The 19,019-nt window shown below is 44.2% G+C and overlaps 1 protein-coding gene across 1 annotated transcript in view; it reads left to right on the top strand.

Annotated features, from left to right (window-relative positions):
* The window catches only part of AGBL1 (AGBL carboxypeptidase 1), a 2,739,156-nt gene that overhangs the window by 1,225,306 nt on the left and 1,494,831 nt on the right, over positions 1-19,019 (top strand). Inside the window, exon 16 of the mRNA XM_069221447.1 lies at positions 18,177-18,321. Coding sequence (XP_069077548.1) covers positions 18,177-18,321 — 145 coding nt within the window. The remainder of the gene's footprint in view (positions 1-18,176; positions 18,322-19,019) is intronic.

Here is a 19,019-nt window from a genome sequence, read left to right as displayed (position 1 = left end):
ATCCCTTTATGCCGATTACATACTCTTATATGTTTTGAGGCCCTCTTTTACGATGGGTAGGCTGATGCAAATCTTTAAGATCTTCAGAGAACATTCTGGTTACACTATAAACTGGTCAATATCCATGGTGTTTCCCCACTCTGGGGAGAGTCCCAGCCTCCCCTGGGATTGCAAGGCCATTGTAGTGAGAGAAGGCTTCTGTTATTTAGGCATATGAATGACTAGAGACCCCTGGACTTCCTGAAAAGAAATTTATCTCCCCAATTAGAAAGACTCAAAGGGGATGTAACACTTTGGCATGGCGTCCCGTTGACCCTGATGGGTAGGGCAGCCCTCTACAAAATTATGAATCTGCCGAGACTGCCATACGTGATGCAGAATACTCCTTATAAGATTCCGGGACAAACCTTCAGCACAATAGACTTGGAGGTGCATAGGCTGCAGTGGGGTAGGGGTGCACCCAGAATCACCCTGGCTAAACTGCAAAGGTGGGTGTATGATGGGAGACTAGCCATACCGGATATACCCAGAAATATAACTGCGCGTCCCACCTTATTGTGGCGAGTGGGTATTCGCATATCAACAGGACCTGATATTCAGGATGGACAGGCGCATGATGGAAAGGGGAGGGGCCCAAGGCTCTACTGCATGGCACCAGATGTGAACAAACCCTGCAGCACCACACAAGGGTTGGGCTCTGGACATGGAAAGAAGCAACTCACTGTTTGGGGATGGGCTGGGGAGCTCACTGACCTCGCTCCGCTGTGCCATAGTGATACCCTTGCTAAGGAGAGGCCTCCAGGGCTTCCACAAATGGGAGACGATAGGCATAGCACGCTTGGGATGCGTGGAGAGGATAGGCTTATATTAGCTTTGAGACACTCAGAGAGGAATACGCAATAGCAGACACTAAACATTACCTAGAAGAAGATGAGTGGGGGGAGGCCCTTAGCAGCTCCTGGGCCATAGCCATTAGGGCCAGTTTACAGCTTGTTCAGCTCAAATTCCTTCAAAAGCATACTACTCCTGCACATTGCTACACAAAATCGGTAGGGCAGTGAACTTGCAGTGTCTGAGGGGCTGCAATGAAGAAGGCACATTCATACAGACACTCTGGGGCTAACCCCGGATACGAGACTACTGGACTAGTATAATCAGTGAAATCTCCTGGACCATGGCACTGGCCGTACCTTTGGACCCTAAGTGGCTAATCCTTGGAATATAGGGAGACCACTCCTGGCCCAGATACACTGAAATTTGGTTAAGACTGTCTTCAGGAGTAGCTAAACGCAATATCGCAAGGGCATGGGAAGGACAGCCACCCCACTAGTATCAGATTGGCAGCGTGACCTGGACTGGTGCCAGAAGGTGGAGGAGGTGATATATAGAGGCAGGGGCTGTTCTAGGAAATGGGAGAATATATGGGGAGCCTGGGCAATGGCTGGAGGGGTGGACTTGGGGAGGGCCTATGGGAGATCACAGAGGGAGGGGATTGAGGGTGGGGGGGTCAAACTCGACAGGAGAGGCGTAAAAGCGCCATGTTGCTCCGGTGGGCATGTCCAGTGGTAAGGTGCAATAAGTGAGAAACGCCCATGAACAAGCCCACTATGCATTGGTGTACCCAACATTGAAAACCCTGTATTGCTTGGTTTTCTTGTTTGAAACAAAAAAAATAAAAATAAAAGAATGTAAAGAACCAAAAATCTCGAGTAGGGATAAAACAGAGAGATGGACAGAATGGTCAAGCATGACTAAAGTGCATCAACCCTCAAAAGTATAATACATAAAAATAGATTAGAGTGTCAGTCTGAAGTTAACAAATAATTTTTTTAGATAGTAGTGTGAACTGATCAAAACCAGATTGGAGTAGATAAAGATGGGAGTATGATTCAAGATAGGAAGGGCTTTGACTACGTACTGGAGATGCCCAGAAAGAAATGGGTGTAAAGAAAAAAGGACCGAAATTTGGTAGAGGTGAGGGATGATGAGATGCTCTCTTAAGGATAGGAACAAATGAACACATGACACATTTTTTGCCCCATGCTCCACTCCTACTGGGAAAACATTAACAAAACCAAAAACAATATCTTCCGCTGTGTGGTGACTCTGGGCCCAGTCATGAGCTGATTGGACCACTGATTCTTTCCCAGTCATCCATCATTTAACAAAACTACTACTATTCGACTTACTTCATACTATAAGACTTACTCCTTACACTAAAGATAATCCTTTGCGATTGGTGGGTCTGAGAATGCTTTCTGAAAAGCAAGGACAACACTATCCTCAATCAAAACTTCAACAGTATAAATCTAGACTGCTTTGGCTACTCGTAGATGTTTACATACAGACCACCACTCCCTCTGATAAGGGTATTGTGCTGCTAAATCCATGCTAACTGACCTTTTCCCTCAACTAAATGCTTGGGATATTTTGATGTTACTATCTCTCTCTTACCTTTCCTCTCTCTCCACTCCCCTTTCCATGAGAAGTAGACCCACTTCGGACCATGAAAGCTTTTGTGGTAGTCGTAGCAACCAATGAATCTCGACAACCAGTTTCATCTAGTGAATTATACTGTCTTCATTTACAATGTCTTCACACCATCCTGGATGATTCTTGCAAATGTTTTTTATTGGACTCATGGAAACTATACAAAAATCACTGTACTGCCTTATTTCTCATCTCTATTATTTTGTTTTTGTCATTCTTTTCAGTATTGCATTTCTGCAATATTAACATCTTTAATAAGATGTTAAAATAAAATAAAAGGGTAGGAAGAATAGGAACTTGTCTGATCTTTGGGAACCACACTTAAATCTTGGGTGCAGTAGAGAGCAGGATCCAGACTTCATCTTTCCTGTGTCTTTTCTAAGGTTCACATATCTTCTGATTCTGTTGTGCAAGGCAGCTCTAAGAAATAATGGTACTTCATCAGTGATTGTCTGGAGACCTTGCAATTATCCCAGCCAGGTTTGTACTCTAGGCCGTGTTCCTCTTTAGCAGCACTCACTTTTATTTGGAATAATTCTGTTCTGGTAAGCACCAATCTGAGGATCTTTCCCTTCCCCTTCCTGCTTGTTGAAAATCAACTTGGCCTTGTTCTGTGCCTTGGTCACTCATGGGATGATGGGAGTTAGTCTTGCAAGGGCAATGCCACCACCAAAGGCATGCTTCATCCTGGAGCCTTATTTATTATTAACTTGCTATGCTTATAGGTCCTTCTAGTCTTTTGTGGGGACCATCTGGTATATAACCACATTCCAGTCAGATAGCTGCCTGCAGAATACTTCTAAAATCTCTTTGTTTTGTGGTCCAAGGAGGGCAACATCTGTTCCCTTCAAAGCCCTTTTTTTAATGGGCTGGGAAAGCCTACTTACTGTTGCCTCATGGATAGTATACCCTGTAATACCAGTTTGGAGCATGTCCAGGTTTTAACCAGAAATGCCCAACTTTTAGAAAATCATCTTGAGAGCACATTTGCTAAAGACCATTTGTTAACGAATACATTTTTGCTTAATAGCACAGTTCTGTGAAGATGTGTTGGTTCATCCTTTCCTAAGCTAGCGTTGGAAAGCATGACCACTACTCCTAAATTAGGCTTAATAAAACATGGGAAGGCACTTTCAACCTCAAACAGTTTGTATCACTTTCCATAACTGTTACTACAGAGATAATCCAGTTTCTTATTTGGCATGCTTGACTGGTAAAAATGTATGCAGACAAACTTTGCTCTTGGACATGACTTATAGGTGCCTTCGCTAATGGTTAAATTACACAGTTCAGCATGCCTAATAAATTACTGTCATAGGTGCTCTGCGGCTCTTTTTTACAGCAGTTCTCATTTTTTAGATGCAGTGCTTATGCCATGTTTTTAGAGTCACTCATGTGGGTGCAGTAAAGCCACATTGCAATCCATATATAACATTGAATAACTTTCTGTACCATATTACTTAGTTAAATATTTCAATAGTAATTAGCCATTTATTATCCTATTTAAGAGCCAGAGCATCCTTTAAGGTCCCAGAGTGACATATGGCAGTACATCCTGTAAAAAAAAAAAAAAATAGGGAATCGCCTAAATGATGCACTTTTTTACAAGCACCCTCCAAACAAAATTCACATGAGAAATGCCTGTTCCCACTGGAGTTCTCATTGGCTATGAGGATAAACAATGGAAGTACTTCTGTGTCTATGTGGTCTAAAACAAGGAAATGTTCTAATGTATGGTCCACCTCATATGTTATAGTTCTCCCTCTTCCACTGCATTTGTCTCAGAAAGCAGTCTCTTTGAAACCACAAATGTATTCCAAACAGTTTTGGTCTCAGTTTCTTCAAAGATCAGACACCTGCCAAAACGTCACTTTCAAGAATCCCTCACTAATGTTCCCTGGGTTGTAGCTGTTTTCTAATGAAAGCTATGTGGTGCTCATGACCTTCATCATTCAGTAATGACATTGGTATCCTTCTGTATAAGCATAGTACCTTTGTTAAGAAGTAAAAAGTATTTTGACAATCCAATGTCTAGAGAACCACCTTTTCTTTCTTTTGGAAAGTGATTGTTGCAAATACTGCAACAGTTGTCCATTTAGACACCTCTGGTAATATCAAGCCCCTAGACTGAGGCTGTAACCTTGGCTTGTTCCAGGAGACTCTTAGTCTGTAAAGGTCTGAAGCTAAGACTGGAGAGACCACTGCCAACTTAGTGATTGACGCACTCCACAGGTCCCTAATTTATGCACTTCTTACTAGCTTTGATAAGTCAGGCCTGCTTGTTGTAAGGCATTAAGCACTTTTCTGAGGTGCACAAGATAGAATGGCAAACCTTAAAATCATACACACAAAAACCTTTGAGTCTAGCCAGGACCTGCTGTAAGAAAGGTTAAGGAAGGAAAGAGGGGTATTTCTCAACTTCAAAAGCATAATTTTAAGCTAAATGTGGCTCTCAGGATTAGAGTGCTGACCTCTTCTTTGGACCCTTATTTGGGACAAATTGCTATTATCCAAATCTGAGCCCTGGTCAAGCAGCAACACAATCCTTGTCAGGGTGAGGTGCAAGGCAACCCTAAATTAACCTGTGCTCAACTCTCTTGTGGCTTGGCACAGAGCAATCAGGTGTATCTTAGAGACAATGTGTAAAGTAGTGTGCACACTTTAGACAGTAATAAATTGAAAATACCACACATAAAGACTCTAACACCAAGTTAGACAAAAAAAACTTTCTTTAATAAATAAAGCAAAACCAAAACGACAAAATTCCAATCAGTAGATATGCAATTTTAAAAATGTCAGAAGAGAATAGTGCCAAAAAGCACAAAGGGCCAGCTATGGATTTCTGGTTGTACAGCCCGACTGCGATGGAGAGTGGGACGACTGGTTACATGGACCCAGTTAGGCCTAATCAACAGCATATCTTAACTCCTTGTTTGTGGAGCATTGCGTGGATCCAGCTTAATAATGCTTCTTGTAGGTTAAACAATGCGTCAGTTCTGAAATGTGGCGAGGTTGCAATGTGAGGGCCTGCATTGTCATTGAGGATCCCTTTGACAGTGATTGCAATGTGAAGTACAGTGTTGAATGTGTCATACAATCGGGGCAATGCGTCAGTTGCGAAGAGCTGACAGGTTGTAATGCTGAATCCAGAGTTGTCATTGAGGCTGCCATCAATGAAGGAAGTAAGGGCCTGCACAAAAGATGCGTTGTGCGGTGGTGGTTTGATGGAGCTACGGCAACAATGCAGGTCTGTGCAAATCCATTCATCAGTTCAGCTCAGGGTTGCGCCACACAGCAGAGGACATACATTGGTTCCTCTGGATCCACAAAGAATCACAGAGCACCTTAAGCCTACCCAGGCCAGGGGTGGCATTACTTGGCAGGGTAGTTTTACAGATGGCAGAGTTCAGTTGCAAGTGCAATGTTGTTGGAAGCCTCTTGTGTACCTGAGCTTCATATCAGGAGACCAGCAAACAAGCCTTTGAAGTCACTCTGGGTTTCTGGGTTCAAGAGATGCAGGTCCAGTCCTTCCCACCCAGGCAAGAGGACAGCAAGTCAGCACAGAAGGGCAGCAGTCCTTCAGATCAGCAGAGTGGCAGCCCTTTCAGCAACACAAGTCAATCTAAACAGGAAAGCATCCCTTATCAGCTAGATGAGCCCTCACCATCGATGTGGCATGTTACATCATCGGGTCATGCTCCTCACTGGGAGGACTCTACATTGCCCAGTGTGCCCCAACAAGGGACCTTTTTGCCAGAGATCGTTTTATCACCTTAAAGTTATTAATCATGTAATGCTCTGAGCCCTATTAGGAGAAGGGATGGTATATAAATGAATTTGGAACTGGGAAAAATCCTCAATAATGCAAGGTCTGAAAAACAGTACTTATGAACTTGGCAGTTCCTAACCTGTTGATGAGCTTTTGTTATTGGGTGGGATTGGTGACTAAGTTAACTTTTCTGTAATCCATACAGAAAGTGAATCCTGAAGTCCCCCTTTGCTAGGTGGTTTTGGATGTCAGAACCAATGACCTTGACTTGAAGAGTTAGGCCACCACCACCTTCTCCCTGGTTCTGGCCCTCTGCTTTTGTGGCAGTAAATTAGTGAGTGATTTGGTATGAATGTGTGGTCTCAGTTTCTTTCTAAACCATACCATGTGTTCCTGCAAAAATAACTGGGCTAAACAAGTGTATTGTAACTGATGGGGTAGGCGACTCCCTACAGATATATGACTTTATATGCCTGCAAGAATCATGCTATCTTGCTGAGGTTGTCTCCTACCAGTCTGATTAAGTCTTTAATGTGATGTTATGGTTTAATCATACCTTTCCCAGGCAAAACATTTCTGACTGTTTTCCGCTGAACCCTGTGATAGCCAGACCTGTGTTCCATTTGTTCTGGTATATAAATGCTTTGCTCCAGCTACTGGTACTTATAAATTCTTGGTTCAAAAACTGTTCCTCCATAAATTGACTTAGGCTCATGTTTGCCCTCCTATTATTTTGATTGTGACTTTTAATTGTTTCTTATTTGATCCCGAAGACACCACCACTGACATAACCACATGCAGCAACACCTGGAAGAGCTCTCCCTGTGTGTTTTTTCTGCACAGTACTAACTCAAAAAGCAAGTGACCTTACTTTGAACTTTTGTGTCTACAATTAATATCCTTCAATGGCAGATTCAATACTGACCAACCCAACCACATAACCCGTATTGCTCCACACGGATCTTGTGTAGCCCGAGATTACACATGGATTTTAGGGTGAATAGTTGGTCAAATTCTGGATTTTGTCATTGTATGAAATTGGGTTACTAATTGATAGGGCTAGAAGCCTCACTCAAATAATAAACAAAATCCTTGTCGAGGGTGGATGACCAAAGTCTACTAAATAAACCTATGCTTTTCCCCTCTGTTAGCTTGGTACAAAAACAGTCAGGTGTAACTTAGAGTCAATGTGTAAAGAATTTATACTGCACTTTAAAAGGAATAAAGTGAAAACACAACACAAGAAAAATTGTAACAAATTTACAAAAAATAAAGTAAAATATAATAAATAATAATAAATAAATGACACCAAACGAACAAAGATCTAGTCTGTAGAACCAGAGATACAAGGTTTTAAAGTTTTAGGTAAAAAACTGCCAGAAAGGACAAAGCACCACTTGTGGTAATCTGGTTGCTCTGGACTGGGGAAGTCAGAAGTGTAGGCTGATCATGATGGAATGCGGGTCAGATACTGGGATCGGGTTTGTCCCGCTAAAGTGTTACCTTCTCAAGTCCAGGGGAGGTGCTGAAGTTTGTGTAAGTGGGTGCCATCAGTGCAAGGAACAGGTCAAGCAACGTGGACAGTCGCTGTTGTAGCACAAAGAGCCAGTCATTTGAGATTCGCTTTGGCAATCGATGTGGACTGTCGCTGTCAACCCGAAGGACCGATCGTGAACAGTAACTGTTGGAGTGAGGTGTTAGTTCTGCTAGAACTTCAAATTGTTGGCCATCATGGGCAGTCGGTGCAAAGAAGTATCTTTGTGGTTGTGAGAAGCCCAAAACATGTGTACCTTCATCTTTTCTGCAGGAGGAGTGCAATCCAATGCCAGCTAAGGCTCCCGGACTTGGCGGGGGGACACCTTTTGGGGATCAGGACTCACTCCAGCAAAGGCCAGCAGCAGAGCTCAAGGAGGTCCAGTTGGTGCTGATGAGCTAGGCAGTGTCAGGGTAGGCCTATGGGAGCTTGTTGTGTTCCTGGAGCTCAAACAGGTGGTCAGCCAACTGACCCTTTGATTCACTTCTGGGAATCCTGGGTTAAAGCCAACCAGGTCCAATACTCATTCATATAGCAAGGCAGTCTTTCTTCTGTGATTTTCCACAGGTCAGGGAGAGTTCTGATGGGATATTACGAAAGTGGTACTTTTATGCCTGGTGCCAGCCTTTGTGTGAGGGAATTTCCTGGCCTACCCGTAAAACAGGTTCTGAGCAACTCCTCACATTCCACTGGCTCCAAATTGCCTAGTGCAATGATTCCAAAACTTTCAGTCAATGGAAGGTCACCAGCTGATTTCGGTGAGTCCGGAAAGTCCAATAAAAGTGCCTTTAACTTCCTGTGTTTATCTTGTCTCATTTACCTGTGCTTCATACACAGAGGTCAAATGAAAGGCTGCTTTATTATCTTAACATGGGGATTGCTGTTTATCTTTTTTCTTTGACTGCAAAGTGAGAAGAATTTTTATATTCTGTGTGAAGGAGAGGCTGTAAGATGTGTGTTTTGCAATATGGAACAACATGTAAGTGCCTGTAAATGAACTAAATGCATTCAGCAGTTAGGAAAGCAAAAATGAAGCACACTTTTTTTTCTAATCCTGAAGTGTGCTGGAGATCGTGATAGGATCAAAACAATCAAGACTTGCATTTCCAGGATCAGTACATCAGGAAAATGACATGCACCATTATTCTTGGTGTAGAAAAGAGGGGAACCAGTCTAGGAGGCCACAGGACAAAGGTTTACATTTACATAGGCACACATTTGTCATCATGGGCCCTGTCTTGTTTTTCAGTTTACTTCCGCACAATTTATATCCTACCATTGGTATGAGTACAAGTGGGGGCTGCTAGTTACCTCACCTGCTAACTACAAACACCATTGTGAGACAGATTTATTGTATGCCATAAACATCCTCTAATCAAAGTATCCTCAACAACAATGAGTAAATACATGTGCAATTGGCATTTTTTCCTCAGTAGATTTCCACAGTTTTACCTACTGAGATTTGATTTGGGAAGAGTGCAAGGAGTGCTATTTGCAGCAGAATTTATCAATTTAATCCCTGTTCAAACAGTGGAATCAAAATGTACAGTTCTAATCGTAATCTGGACTCTAGGGGCATGTGTGAATTGCCTCACTAAGGAATGCATCATTGATTGCAGCAACCTTTTATTATGACAGTGAGGCCCTCTTCGGCCGTGACTCAGCACTATTGGACTAACTCTAATCACAACTTTACTGCTATGCATTACATTTAGCACGTATTTCCTCTCCTAGCCAAATTTGTTGGAGTTCCACCTCGAAAGATAATCTATAGGGCGGCAGGAAGCAATAGTCAAGTATTGCCTCAATTGAAAACATGCTCAGCCCAACATTTTAAATAACATTCTGTGGTTAGCATTCAACAATGTAGTCAGACTCAAAGAGTACTTTGACCAATCTGTAGCTAAACTGCACCATTCGACCCTTCGGGCTTTGTCACTTATTGTAGGAAAGTACCATCTTTCTTGGTATGTTACCCCCATTTTTACCTGTATGTCAGTATGTTTTTGCCTGTCTCACTGGGATCCTGCTGGTCAGGACCCCAGTGCTCATAGTTTATATCCTAATGTGTGTGTGTGTGTGTATAGTGCTTAACTTTGTCACTGAGGCTCTGCTAATCAGAACCTCAGTGCTTATGCTCTCTCTAATTTTAAATTTGTCACTGTAGGCTAGTGACTTCATTTCCCAATTTCAATTGGCACACTGGACCGCCCCCTTATAAGTACCTAGTGTATGGTACCATGGTACCCAGGACATAGGGGTTCCAGGAGATCATTATGGGTTGCAGCATTTCTTTTGCCACCCATAAGGAGCACAGACAAACCCTTTCACAGGACGGCCACTGCAGCCTGCGTGAAATAGTGCACACATTATTTCACAGCCATTTTCACTGCACTGAATTAACTTATAAGTCACCTATATGTCTAACCTTCATTTAATGAAGGCAAGATACAAAGTTACTACGTGTGAGGGCACCCTCACACTAACAAAGGTGCCCCCACATAGTTCAGGGCCAATTCCCGGTACTTTGTGAGTGCAGGGACGCCATTACGCGCGTGCACTGCATATAGGTCAATAGCTATATGTAGCTTCACAATGGTAACTTCGAATATGGCCGTGTGAGGTGTCTAAGATCATGGAATTGTCCCCCTATTCCAAATCTGGTATTGGGGAGCCATTCCATGCATCCTGGGGGCTCCACCATAGAACCCCAGTACTGCCAAACCAGCTCTCTGAGGCTTGCAATGCAGCTACAGCTGCTGCCACCTCACAGACAGGGTTCTGCCCTTCTGGGGTCTGAGCAGCTCAGTCCCAGGAAGGCAGAACAAAGCATTTCCTTTGGGAGCAGGGTGTTACACCCTCTCACTTTCGAAATAGGTGTTACATTCTGGGGAGGGGTAGCTTCCCCCAGCCTCTGGACATGCTTTGAAGGGAACAGATGGTGCCCTCCTTGCATAAGCCAGTCTACACCGGTTCAGGGAACCCCAGTCCCTGCTCTGGCATGAAACTGGACAAAGGAAAGGGGAGTGACCGCTCCCCTGTCCATCACCATCCCAAGGGTGGTGCCCAGAGCTCCTCTAGTGTGTCCCAGACTTCAGAAATCTTATTTTCCAAGGTGTGGGGACACTCTGGAGGCCGCTGAGTTCCAGCAGGTGACATCAGCGACCCCTCCTGATAGGTCCATACCTGATTAGGTAGCCAATCCCCCTCTCAGGGCTATTTTTCTCCTGTGGGATCTCTTCAGATTCTACTTGCAAGTTTCCAGCAGGAATCCTCTGTAACTACTACTTCATCCTCTGACCTCTGCTCAACCACAGACTGCTCCAGGAACTGCTGTAACAGTAACAAAGTATCCAGAAAGGCTACTTTTCCTCTGCAACTTCAGCTCCAGCCAGCAACTGCAACAGCATCCACAGTGTGCACACTCTGAGGAATCCCTGTCGTCACCCTGCACCAGAAGGACCAAAGGAATCTCCCGGGGACTGACAGAGTCACTCCCTTGCTCAAGCAGGTACCTTCTAAGTTGACGACCAGTTCTCTTGGACTCCTGTCCTGGCAACGAGCGTGCTACTTAGAATGCAGAGGGTGGACCCCTTTGGCACAGACTGTCCAGAGGTCCTGCTGTCTCAATTTGGAGGAGTTAAGACCTTGCTTTCCCTGTGAATGACAGTACCCCTGTGCACTGCATCTTCTTCACCTCCTGAGGCCTCCCTGCACTATTTCAAAATTCCTTCATGCACAGCCTGGCGCAGGTCCCCAGCACTCTATCCTGTGACGCTCAACTCACTGAGTTGACCTCCGGCGGCGTGGGACCCTCCTTTGTAGTGCTGCACCAACTTCATTTTCCACCTCCTTTGCCCTGTGTCCTGGGACTCCCGTGGGTGCTGTCTGATCTTCTGAGGGTTTTCTGAAGTGCTGAGAGCGCCCTCTTCCTCCTTACACAGAATTGATGCCCCCATGTCCCTCTGGGTCGAGACACCACCACTTTGACGCAAAACGCGACTTTGCCGGAACCAAGGCTTGTTGGAGGAATCCAGTGCCAAAACTCACCTGCATCCAACTTCTCTCCCTGGGACATCCAGTGCATCATACAGGAACCCCCTGACATCTTCCTTGGGTGCATTCCTGCAGTCTTTGTCCAACCGGGGACTCTTCGTTTGCACCCTCTTCTGGGTTGGCAGGGGCTCCTGTCCTTCCTGAAACTTCTTCCGACTTCTGGACTTGGTCTCCTTCCTTTGCAGGTCTTCAGGTCCAGGAATCCACCATTTGTTGCTTGCAGTCTTGCTTGGTTCTTGCAATAACTCTAATCAAAACTTGTAGTGTGTCCTAGGGAAACTTGCAGTAGTTTACTCCTGTTTTTCAGGTCTCTGGGGTGGGGTAATTTACTTACCTTTACTGTATTCTTACCCTCCCAGCGATTTCTCTGCACACTACACTTGTCTAGGGGGAATTCATGGTTCGCATTCCACTTTCTTAGAACATGGTTTGTGTTGCCCCTAGACCTATTTTCTCCCTTTGCATTCTATAGCATTTACTATTGTTTGCACTATCCTATGTCTAATTACTTACCTTATTTTGGTGCTGTTACACTTTTCTTCCTTGGCGTGGTCTCCCTTAACTTTTTGGTCTGTTCCCAGGTTGTTGATGTGTTCTGGACTCTGATTTTACTGTTTTTGTTACTCTGGGCACTTTACCACTGCTAATAAGTGCTAAAGTGCAAATGCTCCTTTACAAAATGTGTATGTAATTGGCTTATCCATGATTGGCATATTTGATTCACTAGAAAGTCCCTAGTAAAGTGCACTAGAGGTGCCAGGGCCTGTAAATCAAATGCTACTAGTGGGCCCGCAGCAATGGTTGTGCCACCCACATAAGTAGCTCTGTAATCATGTCTCAGACCTGCCATTGCAGTGTCTGTGTGTGCAGACCTAAACCTTCCCTTTTCTTACATGTCAGACACCCCTAAGATTGGCCCTAGGTAGCCCCAAGGGCAGGGTGCAGTGTATGGTTAAAGTAGAACATATAGGCCCTTATTACAACATTGGCGTGCGGCAACTGCCGCCCGCCAAGTTGTAACCGCTGTGCAGCCGCCAATGTGGCCGCACTCCTGCGGTGACCATACGAGATCCCCGCTGGGCTGACGGGCTGAAACCTAGTTTCTGCCTGCCGGCCCAGCGGGGATGTCGGGCGCAACACAGGAGCCGGCTCCAAATGGAGCCGGCGGCATTGCGGTGGTTCGACGGGTGCAGTTGCACACGTCGCGCTTTTCACTGTCTGCTATGCAAACAGTGAAAAGCTCCATGGGGCTGTGGCAGGGGGCCCTGCGACTCCCCTTTCCGCCAGCCTTTTCATGGCGGTTCCTACCACCATGAAAAGGCTGGCGGGAGGGGGACTCGTTATCCCCTGGGCAGCGCTTACAACCGCCAGGACCAACGTGGCGGTAAACCGCCAGTCCCGGCGGTGCGACCACGGCGCTTCCACCGCGGTCATAATTAGCAGGATTGCACCGCCAGCCTGTTGGCGGATTGTAATGAGGACCATAGTAATGTGTTTTATATGTCCTGACAGTGAAATATTGCTAAATTCGTTTTTCACTGTTGCAAGGCCTGTCCCTCTCATAGGTTAACATAGGGCTACCTTTAAATCTGATTAAAGTGTAGATTCCCTTTGGGAGTGGATGGACATGTGGAGTTTTGGGTCTCTGAGCTCACAATTTCAAAATACATCTTTTATTAAAGTTGATTTTAAGATTGTGTGTTTGAAAATGCCACTTTTAGAAAGTGAGCATTTTCTTGCTTGTACCATTTCTGTGACTCTGTCTGTTGGGGATTCACTGTCTAGGTCAGTTTGACAGTTGGGCTGGTTGCACCTCACACTAGACAGTGACACAAAGGGAGCTGGGGTGTAGTCTGCATTTCCTGGTGAGCCATCTGTGCTAGGAGGGAGGGAAGGTGGGGTCACTCACACCTGAAAGGGCTGTGCCTGCCCTCACACAATGAGGTCTCCAACCCCCTGGTGAATGTCTGGGGCGTGGCCTGGACAAGGCAGGATTTCACATTCAAGAGAGACTTTGCTTTGAAGTAGGCCTACTTCAAAGGAGAAAATGGGTATAAGAAGGGCACCCAAAACCACAGACTTGAGAACACTTCTGGAAGCCAAGAGGAACCTCTGCCTGGAGAAGAGCTGAAGAGCTGAGGAAGAAGAGCTGCCCTGCCTGTGCTTTGTGGAGCTATCCTGCAGTTGCTGCTTCTGCCAGAGTAAGAGGGCAAAGACTGGACTTTGTGTGCCTTCCATCTTGAGAAAAAATCTCGATGGGCTTGATTTAGAGCTTGCCTCCTGTTGTTTGAAGTCTCAGGGACAGCAAAGACTTCTCTCTGCCAGCAGCTGGAGTCTCTGGAGAAACTCCTACTCTGTCCTGTGGTGCCCATCCAGTTCCTGGGACCCTGAAAGGAGAAGCTGGCAGCCTAAGAGGAGGAAATCCACGCACAGAGCGCTGTGCGGAAAAAGTGGGAAAAGATCGACGTGACTCTGATCTGCAGCTGAAGAAATGACGCGCTGCCAGTTCGGTGGCTGAAAATCACCGCTCGCCGTAAACGTGTCCGAAGAATCGACGCACGGAGCAGGAGAAACGATGCGCAGCATCGCTGACGGGGACTCGGAGATCGAAACCCGCTCTGTGTGGTTTTTGGATCATCATGCGGCTGGATTTCTGTCAGAAGTACCGCTGGGCATGTAAAAACAATGCAAGGCCTGCCCGGACCCTAGAGTGCTGACCGGATCGACACGTCGCTCTCCTGTGGGGAGAGAAGAAACAATGTGCCCTGATCCGACGAAAGGAGAAAAGACACAAGGTCTCGCTCGTGAGTGAAATCGACGCATTGCAAGCCCTTTTTGACGCACACTCACCCGTGCGGAGTTATTTTTGACGCACCTAAGGTACATTTTCACACTAACAGTGTTAGTGTGTGTTTGAAACTACATGAAGACTCTTTTTGAATTTTTCTTGATAACTTGACTTGTGTATTGTGGATTTTTGTCGTTTTGGTCTTGTTTTGTTCAGATAAATATTTCCTATTTTTCTAAACCTTTGTTGTGTCATTTTGTAGTGTTTTCATTAGGTTACTGTGTGTATTGGTACAGATACTTTACACCAAGCACTTTGAAGTTAAGCCTACTGCTCTGCCAAGCTACCAAGGGGGTAGGCAGGGGTTAGCTGAGGGTGATTCTCTTTTACCCTGACTAGAGTGAGGGTCCTTTCTTGAACAGGGGGTAACCTGACTGTCAACCAAAGACCCCATTTCTAACAGGTGTCTAGTGTATATATTGTGTATAATACTTACCTCCAGAAGGAGTATTGCTTCTAAGATATTTTTGGCCTTGTGTCACCTAAATAAACTACCTTTATTTTTGGTAACACTGAGTATTGTCTTTACTTGTGTATAAGTACTGTGTAACTATAAGTGATATTGCAGGAGCTTTGCATGTCTCCTAGTTCAGCCTAAGCTGCTCTGCTATAGCTACCTCTATCAGCCTAAGCTGCTAGAACAGTACTACATTTCACTACTAAGGGATAACTGGACCTGGTGCAAGGTGTAAGTATTCAAGGTACCCACTACAAATCAGGCCAGCCTCCTGCACTTACATATAGTGCTTTAAAAAACATTAGTAAATTTGGCAATGGCCAAAATCTATTTTTTAAAGGATAAAGAATACCTTACTAAAATAGGACACAACTAGATGGTAATTGTTGGATTGCGTTTCTCCTCCATGCTTTATGACCTTGTTTTTGTTGGCTTTAGGACTCTATGCACTTTACCACTGCTAACCAGTGCTTAAGTGCCTGTGCTCTCTCCTTAAAATGTAGTAATTGTGTCCTATCCATGACTGAAATATTTAATTTACTTGTAAGTCCCTATTAAAGTGCACTGTGTTTGCCCAGGGTCTGTAAATTAAATGCTACTATTGGGCCTGCAGCACTGATTGTGCCAGCTACTACAATAGCCCTGTAAACATTTCTCAGGCCTGCCACTGTGTGAAGATTTAAACTGACATTTTGACCTGTCAAGTGCCCCCTCTTACCAGGCCAAAACCTACCTTTTTATTACTTGTAAGTCACCCCTAAGGTAGGCCCTGGTTAGCCCCAAAGACAGGTTGCAGTGTATTTAAAAAGTTGGACATGTACGTTTAAGTTTTACATGACCAGGTAGTGAAAAACTTCAAAATTTGTTTTCACTTCGCAAGGCCTATCTTTCCCATACATTAACATTGGGGTTATCTTGAAGCATCCTTTAAGTCAATTGGGAAAAGAGAATTATGGAGTTTGGTGTCTCAACTCATAATTTAAAATCACAACTTATGGTGAAGTATTTTAAATTTTAAGTCTGAAAATGAGACTTTTTGAACTTACCATTTTCTTACTTAAACCACTCTGTGCCTCCTGCCTTTCTCTGAATACACATCTGGGTAGACGGCACTTTAAATTAGGTCCTTATGGGTCTTTAGTCGTCATGTGCTTGGCAACCACCAGGCAGCACTTATGCACCTTAAACAACTAATTTGCAAGTCTGCACCCTGTAACACCTTTGGACCCCTAGAACCTCCTGAAAAAGCTGTAACAACTTGGATATGCTTCTAGCCGGGGCTCAGACACTAATTATCAAAACTAAGGGATAATCTGGCATCCTGGAATTTCCTGACAAAGCTGCATCCATGACCCAAAGACACTTCTGTGATTTTTTTCAATTTTATTAAACAGCTTGTTAAAAATCCCCAGGTTGAGTGTTAGCGTTCGACCTGGTGTACACTGTAGTATACTTATATAGTGGGTTAAAGCAATTTCATTTGCTGGTTGCCCTGTCCTTTAAAACTTCTTGCTCACTTGTGGTCAGTTCTGCCTTTTTCTCCCTCCTTTTTCTGTTTCAAAGCAGTGACCTACTACTTTATCCTTCCACTTTGGTTTCTTTATCTGCTGCTGTGACAGACTCTTTTTGCCATTTCTTTGGTGCTCCCTTTTATGCGGTTTTGTGTTTTATCGCATCATTCAGCTCCTCATTTGTTCTGGCTATATTCCAGTTCGGTCCTCTACCTTGCTCGTAAAATTAGCTTATTTTACTACATATAATAGCTCCTAAAATAAGCTTATTTTACTAAATAAAAACACTAGATGCCATGGCATCTCAGAGAGTCTCTCTCTCTGCGGGGCCCCTCCCTGCCAGCACTCACGTCCAACATAGGGCATTGCTTATCTTTATTTGGGGGCCATAAATCTTAGGCTGCTTTGTTAACTTCCTTAGAGCTTTTTTCGTGTTTTTGCTTGTGGGCGCTGTTGTCAAAAGATGACAACGTGCTTGAAATGTGCGAAACCTATTGCATTGCAATGCTTGTTTTACTTGCACAATTGCACTTCAAACCTGGTTTTGGGAGGACCCTAGACAAGCCACGTGCGTGTTAATCCCTAGCTAGCACTCATACTCATAAGTATTTTAAATCAGCAAGTTGTTTGAGGCCTGTACCTACTAAAACACGTGATGTGTTCTTATCTTTGTCCTTTTATGAATTTAAATTTTTGTTCTTTTTGTAAGATTTTCATTAATCAAATACAAATAGTTACTTACATGATTGCAGGCGCAAATGTTTTGTTGCTTACATATGTTATCAATTGCAAAAATAGTGCAGAGTGCAGGATTTCATCCCTGAGCACCATTCATAGCTACGAATTTCCCCTGACCATGGAACCTTATTTTGGCCACACATGTCTTGCAGATGCCATTAACTATAGCTTTCTGCTTAAAATATATGGAAAAATATCTCTGTTTTGTGCTCAGAAGCTTTTAATATACATGTAGTGGATAATGTGCCCCATGTTAAGAAATGTAATTGCATAAGTTAAGTGTTATAAACGTATTCAAAGCAAAATTGCTGCTTTCAGTTTCCGTGTGCGCCCAATTTCTCAGAAGCTCCACACGCAATACTACTTACATCAGAAAAGTTCGGTAACTACATAAGTGGCGCTTCAGGAGAAAAATATTATTTGAAAGTACTACTGGGTGCAATCTGCTATGATACTTATCACTAAAGTGACTGAATTGTCTATTCACTTACTCAGACATAAAATCGGTTTCTATGACATGAATGAGACGAGCTCCTCCAGGAGTTAGCCTGCCCTGCAAAGTCAAAGGAGGCATTGTGAATGCGATGCTGTTGTCAAAAGAACCCCGAGAAATGTTTCGTGTCCATAACCATTCCCGCAAGATAGTAGCAACCAGAAAATCGAGTTGATTGTTTGCTTTGTGTGTACCTTAATTTGCAAACCTTTTGTTTCCTTGGTACCAGTACAAGTGAGTGACAGAGGGGTCTAATTGAGGTTATGGCAATGTTTTCCAGGAATCCATATTGCCGCACGACAGCAACTTCGGGTGACTTGAGAGGGAAACGCTACTTTACCCTGACTTTTTCAGTCACTTTCTCTCACAACGAGGACGTCTGTTATTTGGCCTATCATTATCCGTACACCTACACTGCACTTACGGTAACAGAGTATATATTTATATATTTTTACTGTTTAATATATTTGACGGTGCTCCCAATGACTCATGTTATGAGAGTAAGAGACAGTAACAGTCCCGCTGCATGACTGTTTTTGTTCCAGATATTTTACGCTGTACAATTTTTCACTTGTTTGAAATGGCTATGACTCCAACATACCAATGCTTATTCAATGCATGCTCAATGGAAATTATAACTTTTCAAAACTCCAGCTGCTAAATGTATGCTTCTTTGGCTTTTAATTCTGGAGATCAGGTTCCAGGTTATCAAAGTGCTCCCGTGGTGCGTAGTCTCTATCACCCTGATTATGAGTTGCATGGTACCAGAAGGGTGCAAACTCTGCACCCACTTGTACAGCCAATTATGAGTTAATGTTATGGAATGGAGGATAACCACAGAGCGCCATATTTTCTTGTCAAATTACGCACGGAATTCCCCATTCCATGTGGATTTAGATTCTCATTTATCACTTGCTCTCAGCAAGTGGCACACCGGAGTCAGGGTGAGGGTTGGTGTTGTAATGGGCAGGGCACCCTTTCGGCTGGCAGATGGAGCATTCTGGGCTCTACCCTTGATATAGGAATGGGGTTCAGTGGGGCCGTGGCTCGGTGTTCCTTGACTCGATAAATAGAGGTGTAGGAAATCTGGGCCAGCTGTAATAGAGCGAGTGGTATGCAACCT

This window comes from Pleurodeles waltl, chromosome 3_1 (genome assembly GCF_031143425.1).
Source record: "Pleurodeles waltl isolate 20211129_DDA chromosome 3_1, aPleWal1.hap1.20221129, whole genome shotgun sequence".
In the NCBI taxonomy this organism is placed as follows: Eukaryota; Metazoa; Chordata; class Amphibia; order Caudata; family Salamandridae; genus Pleurodeles; species Pleurodeles waltl.
Note: the sequence above shows the minus strand (reverse complement) of the source record. Positions and strands in the feature narration are given on the sequence as shown.